This window comes from Taudactylus pleione, unplaced genomic scaffold, assembly GCF_031769625.1.
Source record: "Taudactylus pleione unplaced genomic scaffold, aTauple2 ptg000109l, whole genome shotgun sequence".
NCBI lineage: Eukaryota > Metazoa > Chordata > Amphibia > Anura > Myobatrachidae > Taudactylus > Taudactylus pleione.
In genome coordinates this window covers 1,632,366-1,645,856 of record NW_028284511.1, presented here as the reverse complement: position 1 = coordinate 1,645,856, position 13,491 = coordinate 1,632,366, and the positions used below count along the sequence as shown (strand labels likewise).

Below are 13,491 nucleotides of genomic sequence, written 5' to 3'. Positions count from 1 at the left end.
TCCCTGACTGCTTCCCTCTCTTATTCCCCTGCCCTTCTCACTAACCGATTCCTTCTCATTCTTACCCCCTACACCACTAATTGCCTGTTTAACTTTCGCACCCCCTGCCCTTTTCTCTAACAGATTCCTTCTCTCACACCCCCCCCTCTCTTTAATTCCCTCTGACCTCTCCCTATCTATTCTATGCTGGAATGGAGCCGGGAGCATCAGGTCCGAGTTACGCTGCCAGCCAATCCCGGCTCTCGGACCGGCTCGGGCTGCCAATCAAAAGAAGGGGAGGCTTTTTAAATCTGGTACCAAGATTAAAAGAAAACAATTAAACCAAGTGGTAAAGTGTACACATGTTCAACTCCAAAATAAATACATATATAATCACATATGTCCTGCTGCTCCCCTCAAAGACCTGGGAATGCTGAACCCCAGACAAGAATATCAAAATGAAACCCAAAAAATATACATATATAAGGAGAGCACTGGACAATAGTAAATATTTTATGAATCACTAAAAAAAATCAGAAATACTAATAGATCATAAAATACATGTAAGCAAAAAAATATAAATAAAAAAAGACATCAATCCAGGGTAAATCAGACCATCAATCCAGGGTAAATCAGACCATTAAATACACTAATATCAATTTGTTATATCTGGAACAGCCAGTCTGTTAGTACCCGCTCTCTGCCACTCCTCACTGCTCACCCCTGTGAGAGAACTTTTGCATGAGCAAATTGTAGAGAAGTTACAGAGTGTATTATCCTCTTTAAAAATAGCATTTAAACAAGAGGAAGATAAAAGAGATCTAAACATTAAAGCTTTTAAAGAGATACCTCAAATCAGCGGTTATGTCTGAATGCCTTGAGAAGGCTGAAGCATTTAAGTCTAAGAAAAAATGTGAAAATGTTGTGCTTCTCACAAATAATTAAGTGTTGTTGGGAAAAGAGCATGAGATTGAGTTGCTTTTTGCAAAACAAGAGCAAGACATTGCTGAACTGCGTCAGAGGTGTTTGGAACTTCAGAGGGAAGTGGAAGAATTAAAGAATGTGTGAGGGGACATCAGAGTGACACAGCGTGCACACATGGAAACGTGGCTGATTTAAATCTGGTGTTAAGAGAAAAGGACATGTATATTGTCCATCTTCAAGCAAGTTTGGAAGAAACTCTGCATGATTCAGCAAAAAATAGTGACATTTTGCAAAAAGAACTGTACCATGCACATGCGGAGATCAAAAAGTTGCAAGGAGAAAATTATAACCTTGAGAAATGTCTGCGAAGTACACAGAACCAGTTACAACAATTTCAAAATGGAAATGTATGCCAGAGAACTGGAGCATCAGTGTATATTAAACATGGCAGAATGTGAAATAGCTGTACAAAAATTGAGATTGATTGAATTTGAAGAAATGTAGAGCAATCTTCTACAGTCTGAGAACAAGTTGGAAAACACCATGGGAAAAATTACCCAGCAGGAAGAACAGATCTCTGCAAATCAGGAAAAGTGCCACATGGAAGTAGGAAAAGCAGAAGAGGAAAAGAAGTTGTTAACACTCTGAAGTTGAATCCTTGACCCAAATTGAGGTGTACTCAAATGTACCCGTGTGCAAAATTCGACCAAAGTATCAAAGTTGGGAAACTCCCTAAAAGACTGTTGAAAAGTGGATGAGATACCTTGCAGGGACTTTCAGCTTCCCATTATGTCTGAAGAAGTGAAGTACACCCATAGAGTTCCAGTTCCAGATAATAAAGCACTGTCTAAAATCGGTGCTGTGGAGCTGACAAATAAAGATGATGGTCATTTGTCCCAAAATTTACAAGATATACAAAAGGCTACAGAGATATTGATGGTTCCCAAGGATGAGACTGTGGAGTCGCCATGTAATCAAAGTGATGTGAATGTGACCAGGCCACACAATTTTGCAGTAGAAAGCAAAGCCTTAAAGAAAGTTAATATTGACAGTCTTGTGAAGAGGAATACTCCGGTATGTATAATAGTGTCTTTATGCAATCAAGATGTAACTTGCAAAGCAGCTGAATTTGTTTGTGATGAAGTGAAGTTGTCTCACACTACAAGGTTTGAAGCAGTTAAAACAGCTAAACAGAAGGTGGAGCGGGTGAATCTGAATCTGTGCTAATGGAAGATGTTGACATTGTTCACCATAATTTCAATGCCCCCCCAAAAATCCGAGAGATATGAGCATGGTTGAAGTGGCAGATAGCCATCAAACCTATGAGATGAAGTTTGTGGATCGATGTAATAAACATTCGAGTATAAAACGTGGACAAAAAAGTCCAGAATCTGAGAATGCCAGTAGCCAATGCAGTGCTTCAAGGCTAAAAGTTTGAGAGGTTTTTAACAAAGTAAAAGTCTGCCAATAACAGGTTTAAGCATGAAAAGCCTTGACTCTGTTAAGAAGAAACTAAGAAAAAGCCATTTGTTGTCTGAAACAAAAGGGATTTAAGGAAAGGTCTGCTTCTGACAACAAAAGTGTATGGGGTGGAAATCCTGGCATCCTGTTGACACTCCTAAATACAGCCAAAAAGAGATGGATAGGGATATAGAGAAATTCAGGCTGCATGTATTATTTGGATGCCCACTCCATGTTCCACTTGATAAGAAGACTGTTTGCTGCTGCATTAACTACAAACCGGACCTGTGCAACTAAATTAGTATCAAGTGCCTGGGATGCATTACTGCAAAAAGAGGGTAATAAAGCAATAAACAACCCTCATACTGTACTTAGTGTTGCCCTGGACTGGAGATCACCGGAGGCTGTGAGGTTAAGCATAGCACTAAGCCAGATACAAACAGCGGCTAGAGCTCCTACCCTGGCCCCGGTACATTGTGACAGCATTAGGATTTCCGGAGGACTTGGGGTTGAGCATAGAAATATCACTAGTGGCTAGTGGTCTCCCCCGGCTCAAGGGATAACATCTATAAGGCTTAAAGCATAGCACAAAATTTTTGATTGGACATTTCTCTGTGCTTTCCCCTTTATGCATATACCTGACAATCAGGTGTGTAAGTGATATTTATGACTGCAACACAGAGACACTTTTAACCTGTCGTTATTAAATTTCAATATCTGGCACTTATTATTAATATCACCCAAGGGGATACCAATAAATTGCTTTTTAAAAATACTTCTTTGGAGAGGAGACACCAGTTGGATGGACTGTTCTATCGTTTATATGAAAAAGTTTATTACCTATTATTTATTACAGTGAGCCTTTTATCTTGTACTGTTTTTATTGATGCAACATGTTTATATATACTGTGTGTGTATATATATATATATATATATATATATATATATTGAATCAATTTTTATGAATATACAGTATATTATTAGATTGATCTGTGTGCCCCCTTGGTTACAATGTGTTACCATCTAGAATATGCATGTTCAAAGAAAAGTATGCGAATGGCAAAAGAAGCGTAAAAGGCTTTATTTGAAATGTGTTAATATGGAGAATATTCTTGCAAAAGTTGACAGTATTGTCGCACAACTGCTTGAGCGAATCACACAAACATATAAATTTCCATGAGGACAGAAGAAAAAGAAGAGACCAAGGAACCTGTATGATTGACCACCAGATGACAGACAAGTCTGGATGATATTCGTAGATGTGGTGAAAGGCCCTGATGTGAAAAGTGACTACATCATAAAAATGCCTAGTCATAAATCGCTAAACCCAGGGGTTGTGAGCTGGAGAGGGGGATCAGAGTTGCCAGATCCATCCCTTTAATTAGCAACACATGAAATACACAGGTTCTCTGCATGGCTGACTTCTAGGGGTATACTAACTATACCATATAGTTAGTATACCCCTAGATGTTAGCCATCCACAGAACCTGTGTAATTCATGTGTTGCTTATTAAAGGACAGATCTGGCAACCTTGAAGGGGATGTGTAGCAAGACCAAGCTAAGTGGCGATAGGGAGTCGTGGATTCTGTATGGAACTGGAGGAATCACACAGGGTAGAAAAGTAAGTGTGGCCACAACTAAGGGCTGCCTGGTGGACAGAGCTCAGGTGAGGGCTAATGAGGAGGCAGACCTGTCAGGCTGCCAGAGGAAACAATCCAAGTGGAACTGTGGCAGCTATAGAGCCCTGTGTGGCCTAGAGGCCAGTGGGGGCCAGGCTTGGCTGGTGTCCAGAGTTGCAGTCAGGAAGGGAGGACTACAAAGCTCTGACTGTGTTTGTGTGAAGCTGGCAGGGAGGACCACTAAAGAGACTGTGTGACTTTGTGGAAGTCAGACCAGGGGGGCCATGTCTATACCTGACTACAAGAGACTGTTTGCAGGCTAGCTGCCCATACTAGTCAGGGTTCAATAAGAGAGGTAGTACCCTGCATAATAAATAAGTTGTTTATTATTTTGTTTCTGAATGCTGATAGCATAGCTACATTTTATTTTATTTCTTTTAATCCCAAAAAGCTGCATGTGGAACCTTATTATGCACCTAGGCAATCCACCACTGACCCATAAATCAAGCCAGAAACAAGGTTATTCAGTAAAACAATGAACAGTGAAAACATATCAACATGTAAAATACATTCCAGTCCACATTCTCTTAGGAACATATTTAAGAGTTGTGACATGCGTCCAAGTGGTGTCTAATGGCTTAGACCAGTGGTTCCCAAACTGTGTGCCGTGGCACCCTGGGGTGCCTCGGGACACTTGCAGGGGTGCCTCAGGTTGGTGGTTCAGCACCAAATCAAATTATTGATGATCAATGTAATGTAAATATGTGGACAAACAGAAGCGCAAACCTGTCCCCCACTACATAACTGAACCTAAGGATGACAGGTCAGCACAATTTACTTCACTTTACTACATTTTTTTTCTGAATGTTTCAATAACAAACTTTTGGCTTAGGGGTGCTGTGAAAACAATGCTGATACTCTAGGGCACTGGGATTCAAAAAAGTTTGGGAACTACAGGCTTAGACCATCCATTGTGCTTGGTGGCATAGGACAAGTTAATTACACCTCTGTTGTCACAATCTATGTTGATAATATCATCCTGACTTAATTCACACAAAGACTCTTTTAAACATAACGCTTCCTTGACAATTTCTGTAAGCGCCATATGGATGGATAGGGCAACAGTGGGTTGCTTCTGCTGACGGCTGTGCGTCAGTGCAAACATATTCTCTGCATTATTACATATCACTTTGCTGTTTCTCATTTGGAAAGCATACTTGATGCACTACTGCATCTTATAGTTAATCAAACTTGAAGTTACTGTATAGACTTACTTTTTGGTCTTTGAAACACCACCTACTCTCACTTGTAGTTTGCGAGGAGATACCACTTAGGCATACTTCTAGTTAAAGGAAGATACTGTACCACCTAGGTACACTTCTAGTTTAAGGGGAGACACCAACTAGGCACACTGCTAGAAGGACCATTGTCCTTGCAGCTTGAGGAAAGTTAGAAAAAGCAAAGCACAGGTTTAAAGGTGGTATTACTGACAAACTCTTACAAGCTAGAACTACATTTTTCAGTAAGTTATTATTTTACGGTTTCTTTCTTTCTTTCTTACAATTCTGTATGGTTTAGTGTGGTCATTGCTGACAATTGAGACCAAATGTATTAGGCTTAAATTAAAGATTAAAGTGGCAATGAATTTTAAGACTACCAGGTTGATTTTGCCTTAAAGCTAATTGCCAATTTAAAATTAACAGCTTTATTGGAGGAATTGTTTTGGGACTAGCAAATTAGACCCTATTACATTTGGCCCTTGGTCTTTATTACACATTTCTTTTTTTAGATTGTTCAAAACAAACGCGCCTCTCTGTTGAAATACAAAATACAAAGTTTAAACTGCATTATATTAAAAGTATGATGCACTGGGGTCTATTCATTATCACTTAATTTCTACAAAAGCAGGGGAATATGAACATTTTCACCTGCTTTTGTAGAAATTAAGTGTCCGGGCCATTCATAAAAAAGGTAAAGCTGGCGATTTCACAGATGTCTCCTGCTTACCTTTCAATTTCGATGTGGCCCGCTGTTCCCATACACTAGTATGGAGACAGAAATTCATCAAGCTCTGAAAATACACTATTTTTGGAGCTTGACTGCGGGAGCATTCACAATCTTCCGATGGCGTTTACTCCCGCACTCGGCGCTCACCCTGTTCCTTCCTTATGGGAAAGAGTTCCCTGGCTGCGAAGAGGGATCCTTTCGCCGGACTTCGGATCTTTGTGCGTCTGCGTAAACTCAAGGTCACGCAGGCGCACTAGCACTGCCGAGCCAACTGAAAGCAGTGAAAGTTGTTCGGAGAGACAGCTGATTTTCAGATCAGCTGGTTCTGCATCGGAGCAATGATTAATTGCCTCGGCGCTCACATCGAGTTAGTATGTTAATTATCGGGGATCGCTCGGGCCATGATAATTAACATAGTGATTAGACCCCTTGAACTCCATAAGCTCTTAGAGGGTGAAACATCAAATGTTAGTAAAATAGCATTGTGCCCTTCTGAAAAGCAAGAAACACCCTTACAGTAAAATGTGCCTTCTTCAATTCTATGGTGTACATTTACTAAAGTTTGATTTTGCATCTGATTTTATGGTCGATTGAAATCGACTGAAATTAAATCAAATCAACATTTGTTTTCACTGTCAAAATCCCACATTTACTAAGATAAAAAAATCAAATTTGATGTGTGTCGATTTTGAATGGTGGTTTCTTGTTCGGTTTCGGATGTCCATTTAAAAAATCGTATATAAAATCAAATTAAATAGAATTAAAAATCAACAAACACTTTATTCCTATTGGACAAAACATATCACATGAAAAAATATGTTGCTGTGGTTCCTGTAATTCTGGTTTGTGAACATCTCCGATGGCGAGACACCCAGCGGAGCAATCACAAAGGCAACGCAACTGTGTATACATTCCCAGCACACAAGCACATCCTTCGATAATCATCTCAATTAAAACAATGGCCATACATCATGGCAGCAACGCCAGAGGCACACTGCTTGAGTACGGATTTAAAGGTGCACCCAGTGACATGTACGCATTCTTGCCACCACTCACCCTTCAATGTACAGAAACGGTGCCTGACTGTCAATCACTCTGCATAACGGTAGGCGCTGGCAGTGGCATCACTATAAGACTTTGGTGCATGTGCAGTACGAATAATATGCATGCTCAATTTTCCAATAATTGCTCAATTGCAAATACATTGGCATAGCGTTCATCAACTCTTCTTTTTAAAGGCATCTTAATGAAGGTTTATGGAATAGAATGTTTTTTAGAGGCAAGAATCGCCTATCTTCTATTAGTCTATCATTTTGGGGATTTTGTGTTCGATTTTCAAATCGAATGTTAGTATATCAGGGGATCCTATTTTTGTCGATGTAAAAGTACCAATGTGTTGCCGATATTTGAGTTTGAACAGGATTTGGTTTTATATTCGAATTTACATTCGATTTTACCTTTAGTAAATCTTCAATTTGCAAAATGGAATGCAAATAAACGAAAATCCCAAAATCGAACAAACACAGACTCTAGTACCACCATATATTATTTTAATAATCCTGCTCTATAAAATTAAATTTGTTTAAGCACGACTGAACAAACAAATGTTTTTGCCTGACTAATCCTAACATAGAATGGATCACCCTCAGTATTTCAAACTCCTCTCATCAACAGATGCAAACCTATGTTCTTGCTCAAACATCCCATGTACAGTAGCTGCACAAACTAATGTATTTGGGTGAAAATCTATGTACATTCAAATTGAAGCATTGCACAAATCGTCTGATATCCAAGAAGTTAATGCTTTGTCTTGGTTGTTTTGTACTTCATAAATAAGATCCACTGTCAGACTTGCATCAGAAAGATAAAAGTTAATTGTTGATTAATTGGTTTACATTTGTTAGCAACCAGGCCACCGAGCTTGGGAAGGCCCCAATGCTGAGTAGGATGTGGTTGTATAACCATGCCCCAGCTGTTAAACTTTGAATTAGTACTCAGAGAGGGGCATGGACCTCCATCTTGATAAGTGTGGCTACGCTCCCCAGCAAGTTCAGGCCCCCAGAGTGTCCCAGGAACTTTGTACCCACCCAATCCATTTTTGTTAGCCCAGTTCGAATCAGATACAAGCAATATAATTTACTCACTCTCTGAATGAGCATTCGTCACTATGTGCCTGAAAGAAGGTAATATACTTACAGCATTTTGATACAGGACAGCAAATATTATTTAATTCATAGAAAGTGAAAGCTTTTTCTCCTGGCAGAATACACTTCGCTACTTGAAATTTTGGACAACGTTTTTTTTTACAACTTATTGTGGCATCGGATTTGCATCTGCAAGTCTGACAAGTTTCTTCCCATTTATCTCCAGGCTGAAATCAAGATTTTTATAAATTGTGAGAATATCTATATCATATACTGTACTTATTACAATGTAAGTGCCTCATGCAATATGTAGGCTCTATAACCCTTAAAATGACACGTGCATGCCTAGAGCATGAATTGAACATCATCAAAAGTAAACAATTTTATGGTATACAAATACATTTTTTCACCAAAAAAAAAAACACCAGCAAGATCTGCGATACTTCCAATTACTAAATCTCAATACAAGCTAACAAAAAATTATGGGTATAGATATAGAATACAACGCCTGTGTGCAGACTGAGTGCCCCCTCTCTCCAGCGGTGCCACGGCGGACAGTGGGTGCAGTAGATTCGTGCTTAGGGCCTGATTCTGACCCGCTCACGAGCGCTGAGCGCTCGCAAGCGGGTCGATGGTGCCCTAGTGCGCATACGCACGACGGAGGGAGCTCCGTCGTGCGCATGCGCGAGACCCAAATAACGACGGGGTAGCCGTCGCTATGGGTCTCGCACCAAAGGGGGCGTGCTGTCGATGTTGATTGACAGCACGCCCCCTTTGGTGGGCGTGCCGGGGGCGTGGATGCCAGATGGAGGCGTTCCCATGGGAACGCCTACCGTCTGGGTCCCGCCCCACTGACATCACTAGTGATGTCAGTGGGAGTGATTTTGGCTCTGATAGAGCCAAAATCACTCCAGGGCTTGCGGTCACCGAGACTCTACCGCAGGGTCTCGTCGCAAGCCCGATGGCCGCGATGGTCTTGACCATCGCGACCATCTTTTTGGCCGCTCGCATATGCTGTGGGTGGTCACCCACAGCTATGCGAGCGGCCAGGAGGCCGCTCCAAGTCTAAGTAAGAAGGCCCTGATTCAGAGCGAGCGCTCTGGTCAGAGCGTCCGGCTCTGAATCAGGCCCTTAGTTCGCAGGTATTTAGGAAAATGGTGCTGTGACGTTTTCCCAGGGAAACCAGTACTGCACATGCGCAATACACTGGGAAAATGGCCTCCGCCATTTTCCCAGTGATTTTTGCTGCTCTGCATCTCTGGTTCAGCGCTGCAGAGCAGGAGTGTGGAGACAATGGACAGGTAAGTATAAAGACTAAATGGTTGCAGTGTGGGCCCCCCTGGACCCAGGGGCCCATGTTCACCGTACACCCTGCACCCATTATAGATACGCAGGGTGTACAGTGAACATGTACTGTAACATGAGGGCAAAATATGGGCAGGGTGTACATGCTTTGCTTTCATTTTTTTTAGCACAACTAAGCAGGGGATTAGTGCTACAGTTCAGTAATTTATTTAGTGCTACTATGAAGATCATTATCAGTGGCGGTAATAGTGTATGCTGCTGTGGAATTACAGTACACTTGCTCTGTTCCAACTGCATTAGCATTACAATGGAGGGTAGTATTTAAATTGCTAATTGCAATCAGTCTGACATCACAGGCTCACTGTTTACTGGTCACCACTAATTCCAATTATAACTATGTAGTCATATTAACTGTCGTCATTTTAACAATGTTGACATTATAACTGAACAATTTGACTGTTGACATTTTTTCCCACTGTCAACCTTTTTGACTCATTATGTCCATGTCAAGCTTTTGTTTGTTGACCTTTTGACCATTTTGATGTCTATATTTTGACTACATCCCAGTCTATGGTATACATTAGGGAGATCAGGGGGAGATTTATTAAAGTGTAATTTTCAAATACTGCCATTCTTCTGCAACAAAACCTTCTTTTATGAAAGTACCACATTAAAAATAGTCATCCTGATATTTTGTATGTAAAGGTACATAGCACTACACATATCATTGTGCACTTTGTCAAACCAGAGGAGAAAATAATTAAAATACTAGTAAAAGAGGTGGGAGTGAGAGGCAAGATGCAAAACAAGCTTTGAGACCCACCTGGTGTACTTTGCTGATGTGTACCAGGAAAACACAATAAATAATAGTGCACCTGTGTATATAATTAGAACTAATAGTGTCCCCGTATAAATAATTTTAACTAAAAAATGTGACCCTGTTTATATTATTTTAACTAATAGTAACCGTACATATGTCATTTGAATTAATAATGTCCCCTTTTTTAAAAGTTAAATATACTGTAATTGTTTTGTCTTTTATGATATGGAAAATATTTCTGCACTTGTATTATGTTTGTACTAGTAGTTGATAGTTTATCAGGAAGTGATCGCTCCAGGAATAATATGAAAGAGGTGGACCAGCTTAACCTTGATTACAAGTATATAGTGTACATGGAAGGACATTCGTAAACAAAGTGCACTGCTTTAGACTAAATAAATATATAATTTATAAATTTGTATTGAAATGGTCTGTGCTGTTACATTGGTGATTAAAACAAGCAAAAACAAATGTCCACAAGAAAATTTAAGGGAAGAAAATTAATGTGTATTTGTAATCTCTAATAGAAAAATGTATTATGTCCTTTGTATTTTGGACTAAATTTTATATTGTAATTCCATATTTCAAGAATCACTTCTTGAACACAAACTTATAAGTTATGTCGTACACATAAGTATCCATTAGCAAATGTACAGTATGAATGGATCATCACCAATTCTGGGACGGGGGTCAATTATCCATTCTGCAATTATTGAACTATCAAGAGTTATATGTATCTTGTCTTGATAATTTTAGCATTAAGCTCTATAATAAGATATACTGTATTATTAAAGGTATACATAAAACAGTGGAAACAATTCACATACTGTACATGTATATAAAAAATGACAGTGGAAAATAAGCCTCTCCAAAAGAATATGATATTGAGTCTTCAATAGATGGACTACCCAAATGTCTACACTTCTTTTGTGTTAATGTCAATAGTTCTCTTGTTTGCATGAGTCAATAGCTGTTATTGCTGTTTAAGGGACCAATTCATCATAACTTAATTTCTCTATTATACTATTATAAACTAAATCTCAATATATAAAAATAAAAGTCTTGACTCACTGACTCATCAATGCTCAACCCAAACCCCTGGACCTAGAAACTTGAAATTCTGGGAGTATATTCTTTCCATGATCTAAGCACCTAAGCAGGAATTTTTTGAAAGTCAACTCCTAAGGGGGTGAAAAGGGGTAAAATGATTCCTCCTCCTGTGCAATGTCCTGACTGACTCATCAACACACACCCCAAACCCCCGGACCTAGAAACATGACATTTGGGGAGTATATTCCTTCTATGACCTAAGCACTCACTAAGCAGAGATTTTTTTTTTTACACCTAAGGGGCTTAAAAGAGGTAAAATGTTTTCTTTCGACCAAGGTGATTGAATGACACAGCAACATGGCCAAGTGCTGTGGGATTATAAGATCATTGTCTGGGATAAGTGGTGGTTCCAGAGGTGTGGCTACAGCGCAGTCCAATATTCAAATAGGGGAGCCACATAATGTTTGGCAACATTTGGGGTGGCAGTTGGTGTGGCACTCTTAATTGAACATTGGACTGTGCTGCAGCCACATCTCTGGAGCTGCCACTGCTAAGAACACTGTAAGCTTATTGTCTGGGATAGGAGTACCATGATGCATAAGGGGGGTTTGAGGCACTGAGCAAAACCCACAAAGACATTAGGGGCAATGAAGAGTGATGAGGGGCATCATTGTGCTGCTAACTGGATACTTTTGGCAGACTCTGCCAGTAGTACCGAGGGGAAATCGAGCCAGGAAGAAAATGAGGGTCCACTTGAGGGGTGATGCTCCACTGGGCAATACTCCAACTACTCAAAATAGGGGAAGGAGAGTATCCTGAGTCCAAAGGAAAGGAGACCATTCCTACAGGTCTAGGCACTGTTGTGAAGACCCTAGCAGACCTCACAACCAGGATATACCTTGATATTTCCGATAACCAAAAAAAAGTCCATGGACTGGCTGTGCGAGCGTGCCATTCTGACCTCCAAGAATGACACAGCTACCGTCATTAATGACACTCTACTTCAGTCACTCGAAGGGGCAGAAATGGTCTACAGGTCTGTGGACTTGGTAGTGCAAATGGATGACATGGTCCATTACCCCCTGGAGTTCCTCAACACCCTCCTAGCCTCCCAGCCCATATGCTTCTCCTCAAAGTGTGGGTTCCAGTGATGTTGCTGTATTGTATGTAGGAAATGGAAATAGAAAATAGCTAAGGTATATATGTGTGGAACAGGGCATATCAGCAAGTATTAAATATAGGTATAGGGCTGTGCTAATGGGCAAGTGAGATAGAAGTATTGCACATATGATCTGTTGCTATAGGGAGTGTGAAAGATTTTCCATTCCTGCTAACCAATATTATGTTACAAGAAGAACTCCCAGTGCACACCCCAATTAGTGCCTGCAGAGGAGCACTACAATGTGGAAGGTCAGATGGTATAGTTAAATACAATGGGGTTCAATCATGCAGTAGTGAAAGCCCTTTATCACTCTCCCACTGTGATAACAGGACTTTTCACGGCTTCATTCCTACAGAGAAGAGTTTGCCGTGGAGAAATCTCAGATTTCTCCAGCAGTGCCCCTGATTAGTTTAGATTTTGTTTCCCTATACACTAGTACACTAGTATGGTGAAAGTAATTCAGAGAAGCATGGACAGATCAGCTTTCTATTTTGCTTCTCAAAAAAATGTGGCCTTCTGTGGATGATGTTATGAGCCTCCTGCCTGGAGAAAAGCAGAGAAAGCTGCTGTCTTCCTGCCCTCATCCTGTCCTCTCCACTGACACCTACCAATCAGAGGTACCCAGGTAGAAAGTGGGAGAAAAAAAGTGGGCTACTCACAATAAATGTGTTTATCCAGGGGCTGGTTTTTCCATCAAGCAATAGTATAACTGCCTTCAATGGAAAAACAGTTAAAATTTGATTTTTAAGAATTATTGTATTCTCTGACAAGCTAAACCATGAATATGACCTCTTTTTTTAAATAGAATGTATTGAAGTCATCAAGTAAATACAGATAACACAATAAGTAATTAATTGTTTTGTGCAGAGAACAAAAATGTACACAGAAAAGAGCAGGAAGGCTCATAATAAGCAGAGAACCATTAATGGCAAGGGGAGGAGAGCGTTAAGGAGAGGAGAGAAGGAGAGGTAGGATAGTTTGTTGACCTCTTGGGCAGACTACTGTAAAGTTAATGGGAT

At 40.2% G+C, this 13,491-nt stretch overlaps 1 protein-coding gene across 1 annotated transcript in view; it reads right to left on the bottom strand.

Annotated features, from left to right (window-relative positions):
- Positions 1-13,491, bottom strand: part of LOC148525214 (hemocytin-like) — a 200,258-nt gene that overhangs the window by 147,078 nt on the left and 39,689 nt on the right. Inside the window, exon 5 of the mRNA XM_088471025.1 lies at positions 8,188-8,362. Within this exon, the coding sequence (XP_088327151.1) occupies positions 8,188-8,362 (175 nt within the window). The remainder of the gene's footprint in view (positions 1-8,187; positions 8,363-13,491) is intronic.